The sequence below is a fragment of the Martes martes genome, assembly GCF_963455335.1.
Source record: "Martes martes genome assembly, chromosome: 8".
NCBI lineage: Eukaryota > Metazoa > Chordata > Mammalia > Carnivora > Mustelidae > Martes > Martes martes.
This window is the reverse complement of record NC_137895.1, coordinates 104,958,957-104,974,274: the sequence shown is the minus strand read 5'-3', so window position 1 is coordinate 104,974,274 and position 15,318 is coordinate 104,958,957. Positions and strand designations below refer to the sequence as shown.

General features: G+C 37.1%; 1 protein-coding gene across 1 annotated transcript in view; it reads left to right on the top strand.

Moving 5' to 3' along the window:
- KDM5A (lysine demethylase 5A) overlaps positions 1 to 15,318 on the top strand; it is a 92,879-nt gene that overhangs the window by 64,357 nt on the left and 13,204 nt on the right. Inside the window, exons 20-24 of the mRNA XM_080810678.1 lie at positions 2,302 to 2,440; positions 5,725 to 5,904; positions 6,481 to 6,642; positions 8,343 to 8,894; positions 9,267 to 9,410. Of these exons, the coding sequence (XP_080666804.1) occupies positions 2,302 to 2,440; positions 5,725 to 5,904; positions 6,481 to 6,642; positions 8,343 to 8,894; positions 9,267 to 9,410 (1,177 nt within the window). The remainder of the gene's footprint in view (positions 1 to 2,301; positions 2,441 to 5,724; positions 5,905 to 6,480; positions 6,643 to 8,342; positions 8,895 to 9,266; positions 9,411 to 15,318) is intronic.

Genomic DNA, 15,318 nt, shown 5'->3' with positions numbered 1-15,318 from the left:
TCACAAAGAAAATAAAATTAGTAAGAAAATAGAGGGAGAGGGCTTGGTGGGGATAGTGGAAAGTGGAATCTTTTTTGTTTTCTGACTTCTGTCGAAGTTAGATTTCTGAAACACATCTACAGTGTTCTTGGCCTTTTGGATTGGTTAACTCCTGACCACTGTTTTCTCAATATCCTCCTCCTCTGCTTTTGGCCTTCTCTCCCTGCCTCTTGAATAATGTCTTTCCTCAAGATTCTGGCCTAGACCACTTCTTTTTTCACTCTGTACATCTCCCTGGAAATTTCTTCTTCTTTTCTGGCTCCATTGGCCATCTGTATGCTGATTAACTCCAAATTCTTATCTATAACATTGATATTTTTCGTAGATACTGTCTGCTTATTTGGTAATTTCATTGGATGTCTTGTTGGTACCTCAGATTCCCCATATCCAAAATTGGATTCATTAACTCTTTCCCATCATCTCGTCCTTTGCTCCTTTTTTCTTTGAATTAAACCATTGTTTTTTCTCCTTTGAACAAGCTTTGGAAATTACCTTTGACCTTTCCTTTCCATTTCCATACCCTCAACCTTAGTTAACCACCAAGTCACGTTGATTATATTTCCTTGATGTTTTTCACTTTCATTCTTCTTTGGGGTACTGTCATAGCTGGCCTAAATCATAGCCATAGGCCCTGGGACCTCATCCTGCTCTCACCCATTCTCTACACTGCAACTAGTATTTTCTTAAAATACAGGTGTAGTTTTTTTCACTCCCTTGCTTAGAGCCCTTCACTGTTTCCCATTCCCCTGGGGATGACATTTAGAGTCCTTCATCTAATTCATAAGGCCATCTTGTAATCTAGCCCTTTGCTTAAGGATCTAGCCTCGTCCCTTGCTATTCTTCCTTTGCATTCTGTGTTTCAAGTGTAGTGATCACCCTGCTTTCCTCAGACATGCCATGTTCTTTCTTGTCTCTGGGCCTTTGCATGTGCTCATTTTCTCCTCTGGAACACTCTTCTCTTCTGCCCATCCCCTGCAGTATACTCCTACCCAGCATCTGGTCCCAGCTTTCCTGACTCGCTCCTATTCAGAAAGGCTAAGAAAGCTTAGACGTCACTTCTGGGAATCCTTCCATCACCTGCCAAGTCAGTTTAGGTCCCCCTACTGTTATATTTTGATAACATCTTAACAGTGCTATGAATAATCCCCCTCAAACAAGATTAAAATGTTTAATGAGGCAAGGGCTCTGTCACTCCTGTGTATTAATAATCTCCAGGACCTAGCACTGTGCCTAGCACATGGTAGGATTCATGGATAATGAAACTGTTCCCACCCTCAGTAGCTTCCTATTGCTTCCATGGCGAAATTCATGGCTCTCAGAATCTCTTATATCTGTTTGCATCTTTCTTTCCTGTCAAAATTCCCCTACTTCTTGCTCTTACTCCTGCTCCTACCTCACTCCCATCCTCACACTGGACTGCTAACTTTTTTTTTTTTTGAGATTCTAGTTTTTAAATAAAAAAAAAATATATAATCTCTACCCCCTCCCCAAGTGGTACTTGAACTCTTGACCCTGAGATCAAGAGCTACATGCTGTACCCACTAAGCCAGCCAGGTGCTCCTGGACCTCTAACTTATTTTTAAACATTTCTTCATGTCTTTGTTCATTATATTCCTGGGTTTTTTTTTCCTTTAACCTTTCACTTGAGAAATCACACTTCTTTTTTAAGCTTCGGCTCAAAGCCTCTCAGCTCCTCTAAGCAGAATTAATCACAACTTCCCATAGTGGTGAGCCTAAAATGATTTGCTCTTTGTCCCCAGTACAAGTTAGATTCTTACCTTGTATTCTGATTCATTGAGGGTAAGGTCTATTTTATTCATCTTTTAACTAGGTGGTATTGAATGTGGTTGAATTAATTCCTGGACTTAGAGACTATTCCTGGACTCCTAGACTGTTGCTTTCCACACTGCTGTCTGACATGCATCTCTGACAATTTCAGATATTGTGGAGAACTAACATAGATGCAGTTTAGTGTAGTGGAAAGAGCAAGGTATCTGAGACTCATTCTGAATCAGTGTTTGAGCTGTTCCATTCACTGTATTAAATGATTTTGGGAAAAAATTGATTTTTGAGTTAAGGTTTTCTTATTTGTAAATTGGAAATTAAAGTAATAGCTGCTTTGCCTCCCTTATAGGGTTGTGGTAAGAACTAAATGAAATCATATATATGAAATTTCTCTGCACGTTCTAAAATGTTATTTAAATGTTGGTAGCAGTTTGACTTTTCCTTATGCACCTGCCCTGTCTTTGTGGTTTTTTTTAGACCACGGCACAGTGTGGCAAGTTTAGAAAGCATAGTTAATGAAGCCAAAAACATTCCAGCCTTTCTACCCAATGTATTGTCCCTGAAAGAAGCATTACAAAAAGCTCGAGAATGGACAGCTAAAGTGGAAGCTATTCAGGTAAGGAGCCTCTTGAATTATCCTAAGATTTGGGCAATGCTATCTCACAGATGAATCCTTTAAGCTTTAATTCTTTAAAATAGAATAACCATAATAAAATAATGGCACTTAAAATTCAGTTGTTCTTCCATCTGATTCTGTCATTCAAAATAAATATTACCTATTTAAATGTTACTTGTTTCTCTCGACTCCCTGCTATGAAAGATGATGGAATTAGCTATCTATTTAACTGGTAGCAATAGGGAGTTTATTCCCTGCTGTATTCTTTGAATCTTTGCCATGTGTGCAAATAAATTTTAAAATAGGCAGGGGCGCCTGGGTGGCTCAGTGGGTTAAAGCCTCTGCCTTCGGCTCAGGTCATGATCCCGGGGTCCTGGAATCGAGCCCCGCGTCGGGCTCTCTGCTCAGCAGGGAGCCTGCTTCCTCCTCTCTCTCTCTCTGCCTGCCTCTCTGCCTACTTGTAATCTCTCTCTGTCAAATAAATAAATAAAAAATCTTAAAATAAAATAAAATAGGCAGAAAAAAGAAAATGAAATGAAAATTTACTGAACACCATAACACTTATAATAGATATTATTCTAGTTGTTTGGGAGTAGAAATATGAGGGAAGGGTGTAAAGATAGTACCCTGGCACTCAGAAAGACATGTATTATATATTTTAATTTAAAACAATATATAACATACCTCCTGAATTATAAAAACCTTGCGGCATTTCAGTATTGAGTATATATGTACTCCTTTTTTTTTTTTTTTTTTTTGGTATGTACTCTTTATTGTAGAACTATATCCAAAGAAAAGGAAACCAACTCTCTGCTGTCCCAAGAAAGAACATACTCTGGGTGTCAAGTTCTAATGACTTCTGTTTTAGTTTATTTTCAGTTAACTCTTTCTGGGAGCTTCTTAGCTGTGCTCTTTCTATACTACTGTTAAAATTATCTCTATTTTCCAAACTAAGGATTGCTGGAGGGGAGATGGGTGGATAGGGAGATAGGCTAAATGGATGATGGACATTAAGGAGGGCATGGGTTGTGGTGAGCACTGGGTGTTCTCTGTAAGTGATGAATCACTAAATTCTACTCCTGAAACCAGTACTATATTATATGTTAACTAACTTGAATTTTAAAAATATTGGAAGAAAAAAAATTATCTCTGTTTTCATCAGGAGAGCTCCTCTTTCATCTTTTCTTTTTTTTTTTTTTTTAAGATTTTTTCATTTATTTGACAGAGATCACAAGTAGGCAGAGAGGCAGGCAGGGGGAAGCAGGCTCCCTGCTTAGCAGAGAGCCCGATGCAGGGCTCGATCCCAGGACCCCAAGATCATGACCTGAGCCTAACACAGAGGCTTAACCCACTGAGCCACTTAGGCACCCCAGTCTCTGTTTCATCTTTAACCCATTTCAGGAGGTTGGTTGTCCTTAAATATTTGATAACCCTTAGTTGGCTGTTAATTTATGACTATAGGACCAAGTCTACAAGATGGCTGTCTTGTGTTTCCTCTGTAATTTTGAAGGACTTGTCCTCCGCCAAGCCCTCCCTTCAGTGGGAGGGCTTGACTCATAGGAGTCAAGTAAGTGGACTTGACTCCTATCCTTGACTCATAGGATCTAAGTAAGTGGACGACTTCTGTTGACAGGCGTACTCTTTAAGATACGGAGCTTGGGAACAGGCTAAGTCAAGCCTTAGCCAGGTCTTTCGTAGTCAGATGGCTATAGTTGGGTACAAGAAGGGATAGCAGTAAACATGGTATTTCTCAGCTGTATCTATTTGAGCTTTCTTTCTCTTTTATTTACCTGTCTATTCTTTAATCCTAGTACCACAGTGATTTAATTATGCCATTGTAATATCACTTAGGGCTAGAACCTTCCCATTATTATTACTGAAGATTCACTTAAGTTGCGGTGCCTGGTTGGCTCATTGGTGGAGCATGTGGCTCTTGATCTCGGGATTGTGAGTTCAAGCCCCACACTGGGTGTGGAGCCTACTTAAAAAAAAATCACTTAAATTTTTTGCCTGTTTTTCCAAATGTTCCAGTATAACTTTCAAAATGAATTTATAGGCAAATGAGTCAGTTAACATAGGAAATAACCTTTTATTGCAATGTCTGTTTATAGCATGTAACTGTGCCTTTCCCTCATTCAGGGCTTCTTAATAACAATGAATGTTAAGGGCATGTATACAGTTTCTTAGGCTATGTGTTCTGTCTGCCTGGAGATTCATCCAGTCTAAGGTATTACTCTGAATTACTGCCTGTTGGCTGCCAACCCACTGCAGGTGTTCTTGCCAGATCCCTGAAATGGATTACTTGTTAACCCTCTCACCTCTTCATAATGATTTCTTTAGTAAACTTAAAGCAGTAATAGTTCTAAAAACAGTAATTTCATTATATGGAAATATTAAACCATTGTGACTTAGGCAAATATCTGTTCTCATCTGTATTTATATAACATAAAAGAGAGGTGGTTATCAGCACCAAAATACTGCTCTGTGGTCATTGGAAAAGTTTGAAAGCCTTTGAAATAGGCAAAAGAAATTATGGGTGTCCTTTTAGTGGAGTACTGGAAGTTTTCTAGAGAACTCTCCAGGATCATCTTATTCTATGAGTGCATGCTGTGGATTTTTTTTGACCAGGCTATTTTACAACTTTCAGTTATTAAAAAATTATAGTAATACAAATGAATTGTGTCCATAGAAAGATAATTAAATTTATAATGAAACAATTGATTTCTCCATGGTAGAGAAGATGAATTTTCCTATATGATATTAAATATGTTTCCATCTGTTAGCAAATTTCCTGATTGTATTTATAAATGTCTTTTTTTTTTTAAGATTTATTTATTTATTTTAGAGAGAGAGTGTGTGTGAATGGGGGAGGGTCACAGGAGGAGAGGGGAAGCAGACTTCCTGCCGAGCAGGGAGCTAGACGTGGGACTTTATCTCCTAACCAGGAGATCATGACCTGAGCTGAAACCAAGTGTCAGATGCTCAACCAGTGGAGCCACCCAGATTCCCCTATGTGTCTGTTCTTTAGATTATCTTTTGAACTGATTTTTACATCTTGACTGGCTCCCTCGTTGATTAATAAAAATCTTTGACAGCATGAATTTACAGACTTTTTAAAAAGGACATTGGAAGCTCTATTAGTTCAAGAGATAGAACTAGGTTTAAAGAACAACATTTAATAAAAAAAAAACTCAACAGTAAATTCTTTGTAAGATCTTTTGACCAATATCACTAGACTCCATAAGAAAGTGCAAGTCATGTGAGAATGCACTTTTGTGTTTCAGAGTGGCAGCAACTATGCTTACTTGGAGCAGCTGGAGAGCTTATCTGCTAAAGGGCGACCTATCCCTGTGCGTCTGGACGCGTTACCCCAGGTAGAATCACAAGTGGCAGCTGCACGGGCATGGAGAGAACGGACTGGGAGGACCTTCCTTAAGAAGAATTCTAGCCATACCTTGTTGCAGGTAAAGAACAGTTAGTAATTTAGTACCCTTAGGTAGGAGTTTCATTGGTGAAGGTTGTTTTCAATTTATCTGGTCATGGTTTTATAAGTGATTCTTATTAAGTGATACCAAATGTTGACTGGAAATCTGTTGCCTTAGGCAGACTTATCTGCAGTTCATCTTGTACTGCATCCAGAAAAAGGAATCAGCCTGGATCTTATCTCTGTTACTAATGGATTCTGTCCTTGAAATATCTTATATGTGTTACCCTTTTCATCTTGAGCAGTTGGAATGCCCTAGTAGTTAAAGAGCATAGGCTTTGGAGTAAGGTACTTCATGTTGCGGACTGGCTCTCTAATTGCTAACCCTGTGTCCTTGGGCAAGTTGTTTCCTTTCCGAGACTTCGTTTCCTCAGTTTGTAAAATACAGGTGATACACCTACTAAAGAGGGTGGTTGTGAGGATTGCATTAGGTGGGTGTAGAAGGTACATAAGAAGTGCCTAGGACAAGATGAGTGGTCTATGGTTCCTTTTTATTATTTTCAGTTTTAAGATTTTTTTAAAAACCAGGACTCAGTGTTTGGTTTTATTTTTGTAGGTGCTGAGTCCCCGGACTGACATTGGTATATATGGGAGTGGTAAAAACAGGAGGAAAAAAGTAAAAGAACTAATAGAAAAAGAAAAAGAAAAGGATCTGGACCTTGAGCCTCTGAGTGATCTGGAGGAAGGATTGGAGGAAACCAGAGATACAGCTATGGTGGTAAGAAATTATGTAATGTATTCTGAGTCTGCTTCGTGAATACAGAATTCTATAAAGCTATTAGCAGATTCACTGGTTTTATGTTCTTAACTATTTTTACTTTTATCTTTGACTTTATAGTAAAATATTTCATTTTAATATATTTATAATCCAAGTTTATTAGTCTGCTCATTCCCTGTGAAACTGTCTTTTCCATATCTCTGTTCTTTATTATTGTTTTAATAGTTGTCTAATATTTCATCAGATTGTCCATAATTTATTGAACACTTTTCTGATACATCAAATACTTTGATTATTACTGTTTGCTATTATGGATAATATAAAGTGAACTTCTTTATAAAGTCTTTTCCTTTTTTCAAATTATTTTCATATACTTGGCTCTTAGGAATGTGATTACCGGGTTAGAATTTAACAGCATTTTATGACATTTAATACTGTGCTTTTAAAAGGAATTATATCCATTTAATGATACCAGCTGCTATTTAAAATATCTCCCTTCTCTTAGTCTCATTCACAGTATAGTGAATGCTCAAGAAAATACTTGTAACTAATTAGAATGATGGGTGTTTTTGGAGAGGAGGAGGAATGTGTGAAGATGACTAGGAGCCTAAGGATATAAAGAGAAATAAAAAATGAGTTTGGGCCTATTTAACAGTAGGGAATTACATATATTAAGTTACTTGATATGATGTTTCTGCCTACATATGATCCTGGGTTTTTTTTTTTTAAGGTGTATTTATTTGAGTGAGAGAGCGCATGAGAGGGGGAGGGACAGAGGGAGAGAATGCAGGGAAGCAGACTCTCCCACATAGCAGGGAGCCTAATGTGGAGTTCAATCCCTGGACCCCAAGACCACAACCAGAGCTGAAACCAAGAGCCAGATGCTAAACTGACTTAGCCACCCAGGCACCCTCAAATGATCCTGTTTTGAGGCCAGTGGAAATGATTTATTAGGGAGCCTGCCCATCAAGTCAGTCCTGTCAGAACTGGAAATTATTTCAAAATTGTTTCAAAGCTATCAGTTTAAAAAAGAAAATGCACTGGCAGTGTTCATGATAATTAAATTTTGTTTACTTTCACTTATTTTTTTAAATGAGTTACATAAAACCTTGTTATATTTGGCCATCAGACTTTGTTATTCTACTTCTGCGTGAATTGGAGAAGCTGTTGAGAAAGAAATAAAAATTGATTTGTATAGAAGTCATCCCCAGGGAAGGAATTACAAGGGGATGAGAAGTAATATTTATTGGGTGTTAACGTTGTGCGAGGTGCCAAGTTAGGCACTTTCATGTGTTACCTTATTTAATCCTCAAAACAACAAAATGGGGTTGGTTGGTATCCTCATGTTTCAGGAAACTGAAATTCGGAAAACTTGTGCCCTCGACCAACCATCTGTAAGTACAAGAGTCAGGCTTTGTGCTTAGGTTGCTTAACTCTAGGGCAGACTATCTTTGTACTGCACCCTACAGAAGAGTTCTATGTACTCTACTGATAGAAATTGCCCAATATGGCAGCACTTTGCCCATTTCCCAGATGAGGAATGTTTGCACCCATATTACAGGAAATGATTGATAAATGTTTGTTTGTTAAGGACAGTGCTTGTCATAATGAGGGCACAGTGTGGAGATGATCTCTCATCTCTGAGGATTTGGCATTTTTGCACTATTTTTCAGTGACTCTTAAATGTTTGTTGTGTATAGGTGGCAGTTTTCAAAGAACGGGAGCAAAAAGAGATTGAAGCCATGCATTCCCTCAGAGCAGCCAACCTAGCCAAGATGACAATGGTGGACCGTATAGAAGAAGTAAAATTTTGCATTTGCCGCAAGACAGCCAGTGGGTTTATGCTACAGTGTGAGCTCTGCAAAGACTGGTTCCATAACAGCTGTGTTCCCCTTCCTAAATCAGGTTCCCAGAAAAAAGGGTCTAGCTGGCAGGCTAAAGAAGTAAAATTCCTTTGCCCTCTTTGTATGCGGTCTCGAAGGCCGAGGTTAGAGACTATTCTTTCACTCCTGGTATCTCTTCAGAAGTTGCCTGTACGTTTGCCTGAAGGAGAGGCCCTGCAGTGTTTGACAGAACGAGCTATGAGTTGGCAAGATAGAGCACGGCAGGCCCTAGCCACAGATGAACTGTCCTCTGCCCTAGCCAAACTGTCTGTGTTGAGCCAGCGCATGGTGGAGCAGGCAGCTCGAGAAAAGACTGAAAAGATCATCAGTGCAGAACTCCAAAAAGCAGCTGCTAATCCAGACTTACAGGCAAGTTTAGGGTTTTCTTTCTTTTTTTTATTTCATGAGATCATGTGTATAAATTGTAAATCAAATATATTTTACCAGCTGACTAGGAAAACAGTAAGTTGCCAGCAGCTATGTTATCCATAACATCTTTCTATATATGCCTATAGAATTTTCTTCGGGTATATACCTAGGTCATTTTAGTGAACCATTAACCTGGAAATATCATTGAAATGGACCTTGGCATCATAACCAAATAATTTGATCTGTACTAACTGTTGAATTCTTTTGGTCACTTTGCAAGTTCATTACATTTAGGTGTTCTTACGTGCACATTAATTACCCTTGTTTATTTAGTATGTCCCTTTGTTCATGTTGGAATTGTTTGTTGTTTAGGGACACTTACCTAGTTTCCAGCAGTCTGCTTTTAACCGGGTGGTGAGCAGTGTATCTTCTTCCCCTCGACAAACAATGGACTATGATGATGAAGAAACAGATTCTGATGAAGATATCCGGGAGACATATGGCTATGACATGAAGGTAATTAATGGACAGGAATACCTGATCACTGGGCTTGTTAAAACTACTGAACACTGATGTTTGAAGCCCGAAAGTAGAAGAGAAAGCTAGTCTATTTATCCTGTGTTTGTGGTGATAGCATTTTTTTCTAAGCCCCCCAGAATAGACTGATAAAACAATTTTTTTAAAGGATGGAGTTTTTTAAAAAATCTGTGTTTATTTTCTTTACCTTGTAACTCCTTGTGGCCTAAAGGGACTAGAAAAATCATGCATTTAGATTACTGAAAGCTTTCATGGCTCATTTCAGTATTTTGTTTCCTTTGGGTTGTTTAAGTCTGTATAGTTATGTTTTAAGAATCCCATTCTAGCTGTGCTTTGAGTCTTGCTCTGATCTCTCATCTGGATGGTGCAAGATAGAATGTCCTATTCAGAGATGAGTTGTACTTGGGCCCATGGCTCAAATTTGCAGAGTTACAGCTGCAGCTAGAACAAATTATTTACCCTCACTGTGATTCTTTTGATAATGACACTACACTGGTTTTTGGCAAGTTTGTTTTGTGTTAGATCCTACTGGCCTTTTATTATTTTGTGTCAGGCCCAGGCGCTTTGTCTTTTACCTAGTAGTAATAACATCATTATCTAGGCAGAAACTCTGTTAGGTTACAGTTAATCCATTGATCTGTTTTATATTAGTCTTTGTTGAACTGTTTAGAATTTGTGTCTCTAACCATTAATACCATGCTTGTAAACTATCTGCTGTAAAATATTTTTCTCAAGATAAAAATGGATCTTGGGGATGTTTTAACGAGGAAATTTTTAGTTTTATGAATTAAAGGCTTGAGCAAAGTTAAAACTCGAATTAGCCTGTTATGGTAAAGTTCTAAAGAAGCGGCTGAACAGGAATGCAGCCCATGCCACATATAAGTTAGTTCTCTAATACTAGAATTGCCCGTTTACTATGCTTAGAGGCCTTATCTGGGTTGTTCTTTCTAGCATATTAAGTATCAACCAGTACTCTAGAATTGCTAAATGGGATGGACTTTAGAAGCTTTTTAGAAACCTGTGAAAACAAAACATCACAAATATGACGTGATTTTAGGGCTAGGGATCAAAACTATGGTTTGATACGGTTGTACAGAGTAATCTTTTTTTTAATGAAAATTATATAGTGGTGTTAGCTTATGAGCTCTCCTTTGGTAGGAGGGGACTTTATAATATGAATTAGGAATTTATAGTGTTAGCAATATATTTGACAGCTTAGAAAAATAGAAGAATGGTAGGTGCAAGACTTAGGGTAATTAATTCTTGACAAGTCAGGAAACAACAAATTTTGGTGAGGATGTGGAGAAAGGGGGACCTTCTTATACTGTTGGTGGGAATTCAAGCTGGTGCAGCCACTCTGGAAAACAGATGGGCCTTCCTCAAGAAGTTAAAAATAGAGCTGCCCTGTGACCCAGCAATAGCACTAGTAGGTACTTACCCCAAAGGTACAAATGTAGTGACCCCAAGGGGCACCTGCACCCCAGTGTTGATAGCGGCAGTGTCCACGATAGCCAGACTGTGGAAAGAGCTGACATGTCCGTTGACAGACGAATGGATAAAGAAGATGTGATATATATATGTGTGTATATGTGTGTGTGTGTATATGTATATATACACATACACATATATATGTATAAATGTATATGTATGTATGATATATATGATATAGAATAATATATATGATACATAACATCATCCATCAATAATATATACATCCATCAATAAATGATACATATATATCCCTCAAGATGTCCACTGACAGAAGAATGGATAAAGATGTGATATATATATATGATATATCATTGTATATATCATACATATGATATATATATAATATTACATATCATATATCATCATATATAATATATGGTATGTAATAAAGTGTATATCATATACATCATTTTTATATTTTATATAAATATAATATATGTTTATATAACATATTTATATATGTTTATATATAACATATATTTATATATTTATATAAAACATAAAAGTGATGTATATGGTATATACTTTATTACATATTTTTATATATAAATATAAAAATATAAAAATAATATATATTCCAAATAATGGGATATAATAATATCCCATATATATGTAATATCCCATTATATGATATATATCAGAAAGAGTGAATACTTAGCATTTATATCTATGTGGATGGAACCAGAGGGTATTATGCTGAGCGAAATAAGTCAATCAGAGAAAGACAATTATCATATAGTTCACTCATATAAGTGGAATATAAGAAACAGTGTAGAGGATCATAAGGGAAGGGAGGGAAAACTGAATGAGAAGTCATCAGAGAAGGAGAAAAACCATGAGAGACTCTTAACTATAGGAAACAAACTGAGGGTTGCCGGAGGGCTTAGGGTAATTGAGTGATGGGCATTAAGGAGGGCATGTGATATGATGAGCACTTGATGTTTCAGGCAACTGATGAATTATTGAATTCTGCATCTGAAACTGATGTTGTACTGTATATTGGCTAACTGAATTTAAATTTTTTAAAAAGGATAATTCAAGGTCACATTTACCTTGATGTAGGTTAAAAATACTTTTAAAAATTAATTAAAATGTTATTTGCTGATTTAGTTACAATTAATTATGGTGATTTTTTTCCCTTTGTATGAAGTTCCCTGATTATAACCATGAATTTATCTTTAAAATAGTTTGAATTTAGTATCTTGGCTTGAGAGAGAACTCTTAACGTTTAGGAAGATGAGTAGGTAATTACATAGAAAAATAAAATCAGTCATTTGATCCTAGTTATCATAGCATTTAATTTGTGCTTTACATTGTTGGATTACTTCATTTGCATGTAGTATCTTGTAATCACCACTGAATCATCACTGAATCAGGAAAATCATTACTTAGGAAAATATATGTTTAATGAAAGAAAGTTTGTCATGGATCTTTTGTATGTATATGTTCACATATGATCATTTCCTTTTAGGGCATATTGATTTCCCTTTACTGAAACTGTCCATCCATATCACAGTTTATATTTTGCAAATGCATGTATGTGCAGAATTGCACATCAGAAAGGAGGATATGCAACAGTAGTAGCTGTTCTCACCTGAGAAGTTCTTTCTTGCAACCTAGTAATTGCTTATTTTAAAAATGAGAACGGTTGGGTTCCTGGGTGGCTCAGTTGTTAAGTGTCTGTCTTCGGCTCAGGTCATAATCTCAGAGTCCTGGGATCAAGCCCTGCATTGGGCTCCCTGCTCAGCAGGGAATCTGCTTTTCCCTCTCGCCCCTGCTTGTGTTCCCTCTCTCCCTTTCTATCAAATAAATAAATAAAATCTTTTTAAAAAAATAAGAAAGGCAAATAAAACACTTAGATTCTTTTAGGTTTTCCTCTTCACCCTTTTTAATGCTTGGACTGTTTGAGCTTTGGTGGAAATAGAGTTAGTTTTATTCGAGAGTTTAGTCCAGTATAATACCAGATGAGATACAGTGATGGATCTGTATATAAAACACATTTCTCACAAAGTACATTCTACCTTTCTTCTATGTTTGCCATTAATGGGACTGAACTATAATTTTCCTCCTTAGGGAGAGTAATTTGTTTAAGCTTGTTGTCTGTCAGTTCTTTTACTTTCAGCCTGTCTGTTGTTTGTTTTTTTTTTAATTTAAAATGTGTCTCTTGAAGATAGTATATATAGTAGGGTCCTTTCCGAACTGTACTTCTGCATCTGTATGCATTTGTGTAATACTGTTGAGTCTTTTTTTGTGTGTTTCATTTTTAAAGTAATACTACAGTCTCTCTTAATTATGGGTATTTAGTTCATTTTCATTTAATGTAGTTGTTGACATGGTTGTGTTTAAGTTGATCATTTTGCTGTTTATTTTTTATTAATTTCTGTTTTTTGTTCCTTTGTTGTACTTCTTTGGGTTACCTGGAAAAAAAATGTAATGTTTGATTTCATTTCCTTTATTGATTTCTTGCCTTATAGCTCTTTTTGTTTATGTGTTTTCAGTGATTGCTTCAGTGATTTTGTCATGTCTTATATTTTCTTCTCTTTCCCTATGATCCTCTGCCTTATTTCTTAAATTCCACATTTGAGAGAGGTCATATGGTAACTGTCTTTCTCTGATTGACTTATTTCGCTTAGCATAATACTCTTTAGTTCCATTCACGTCATGGATGGTTAACTGGTTAACAGTATGTCTTTAACTTACCAAAGTCAGTATTGTACATGTTCACTTTTGAAGCTTCATGTTGGGGAAGTAATTTTTTTTTAACAAATCTCTTTTTAGCTATCATTATTTTCCATCATTATTTTTTGATCACTGTCTGTTCTGTTTTGGAAATTTAACAGAAAGTTCCCTGTATGCGTAACAACGAAATGAGTAGAGTCAAAGTCAGAAGAGACACTTCTAGTCCCTGAGAAAAAGCTATGGGAACGAAAGTAGGACAGAACTAAAGTACTCTTCCATCTCTTGCTTTTTAGGGCTTAAGTTCTTAAATAGGGAAGAAGACTAGGAACTGCTGTTCTCAGTGAGTGGCATTGTCTTCCAGAATCTTCTTACAAAACCTTTTAAGTATCCTATTTAATTAAGGATCATCTCACAATAGCAGATCTTCTTGTGCACCCCACCAAGAGAATCAGGTGTCTTTAGTCATGAAGGTGTTGGCTCCTCTCCTAACTCAGACTTCTGTACTTTGCTTTGTGATGCTGGTACTGGGGCTCTACACCAGGGGCTGGTCAACTTTTTCTGTGAAGTAATGTATATATGTCAATACACATTAATATGCAGTAATATATATTTATATATATTGTATATATGTATGTGCATGTGTATTCTCTCTCTCTCTCTCTCTCACACACACACACACACACACACACACAAGCTTAGTAAATATTTTAGGTTTTTTTTTTTTTTAAGATTTTATTTATTTATCTGACAGATCGAGATCACAAGTAGGCAGAGAGAGAGGAGGAAGCAGGCTCCCTGCCGAGCAGAGAGCCTGATGGCGGGGCTTAATCCCACGACCCTGAGATCATGACCTGAGCCGAAGGCAGAGGCCTTAACCCACTGAGCCACCCAGGTGCCCCATATTTCAGGTTTTGTAAACCACATATGGTCCCTAGTGGATATCCTTTTTTCCCCCACAACTCTTTAAAAACATATTCTTACCTTATACGCCATACAAAAAATGAGCTGCCAACTGGGTTGCAGTATGCCAACCAACTCTGCTCTCCACATTTGTTTTCTGCCTGCTGCCTGCCTTCTGTCAGTAGAGGACATTAGAAAATATTTAAAAGGCCTGAACAGTGAGAAGGGACGTGATCTTTCCCATGTTTTATTTTTCTCTATTCGTGTCATCATCTGAACTGCATGTTTTTGTTTTTGTTTTTTTCTTTTTCTTTTTGTTTTGCTCTGGCAGTGGGAACTGGGTCCAATTTGTAGTTGTTTTTTCACATCCCTGAAACCAACCACATCACATTCTGTTAGAGCGGAACGAACTGGCCAACACTTCCTTCTTAGAGATCTGGCTCCCATCTCTGCAGGGCTTCTTCTCTGAGCTTGTAGGTTCTAATAACCCCACTTCTTCCCTTTGTTACCTCAAACTCTAGGGTTGACAACTTTTTCTTGGTGTTAGCTCGGTGCTATTTTTGTCTTTTCAAGCCTTTAATATATATCTAACCAGTTCATTAAATTATCCTTGTTGAAAGGCCGGTGATTTCTGTCTTCCTGATTGCACTCTACCATTAAAGCTCTACATGTGAGCTTCTGGAAACTAACTGCAGGGGAGAATCATCTGAGAACTAATTAAAGCTGCCAGAAGTATATAATTTGAATATTGTCACTTAGGCTCTTCATTGTATTAAGAAAGAACAATCTGTAAGAGCAATTGATAAGCCTCTAGGCT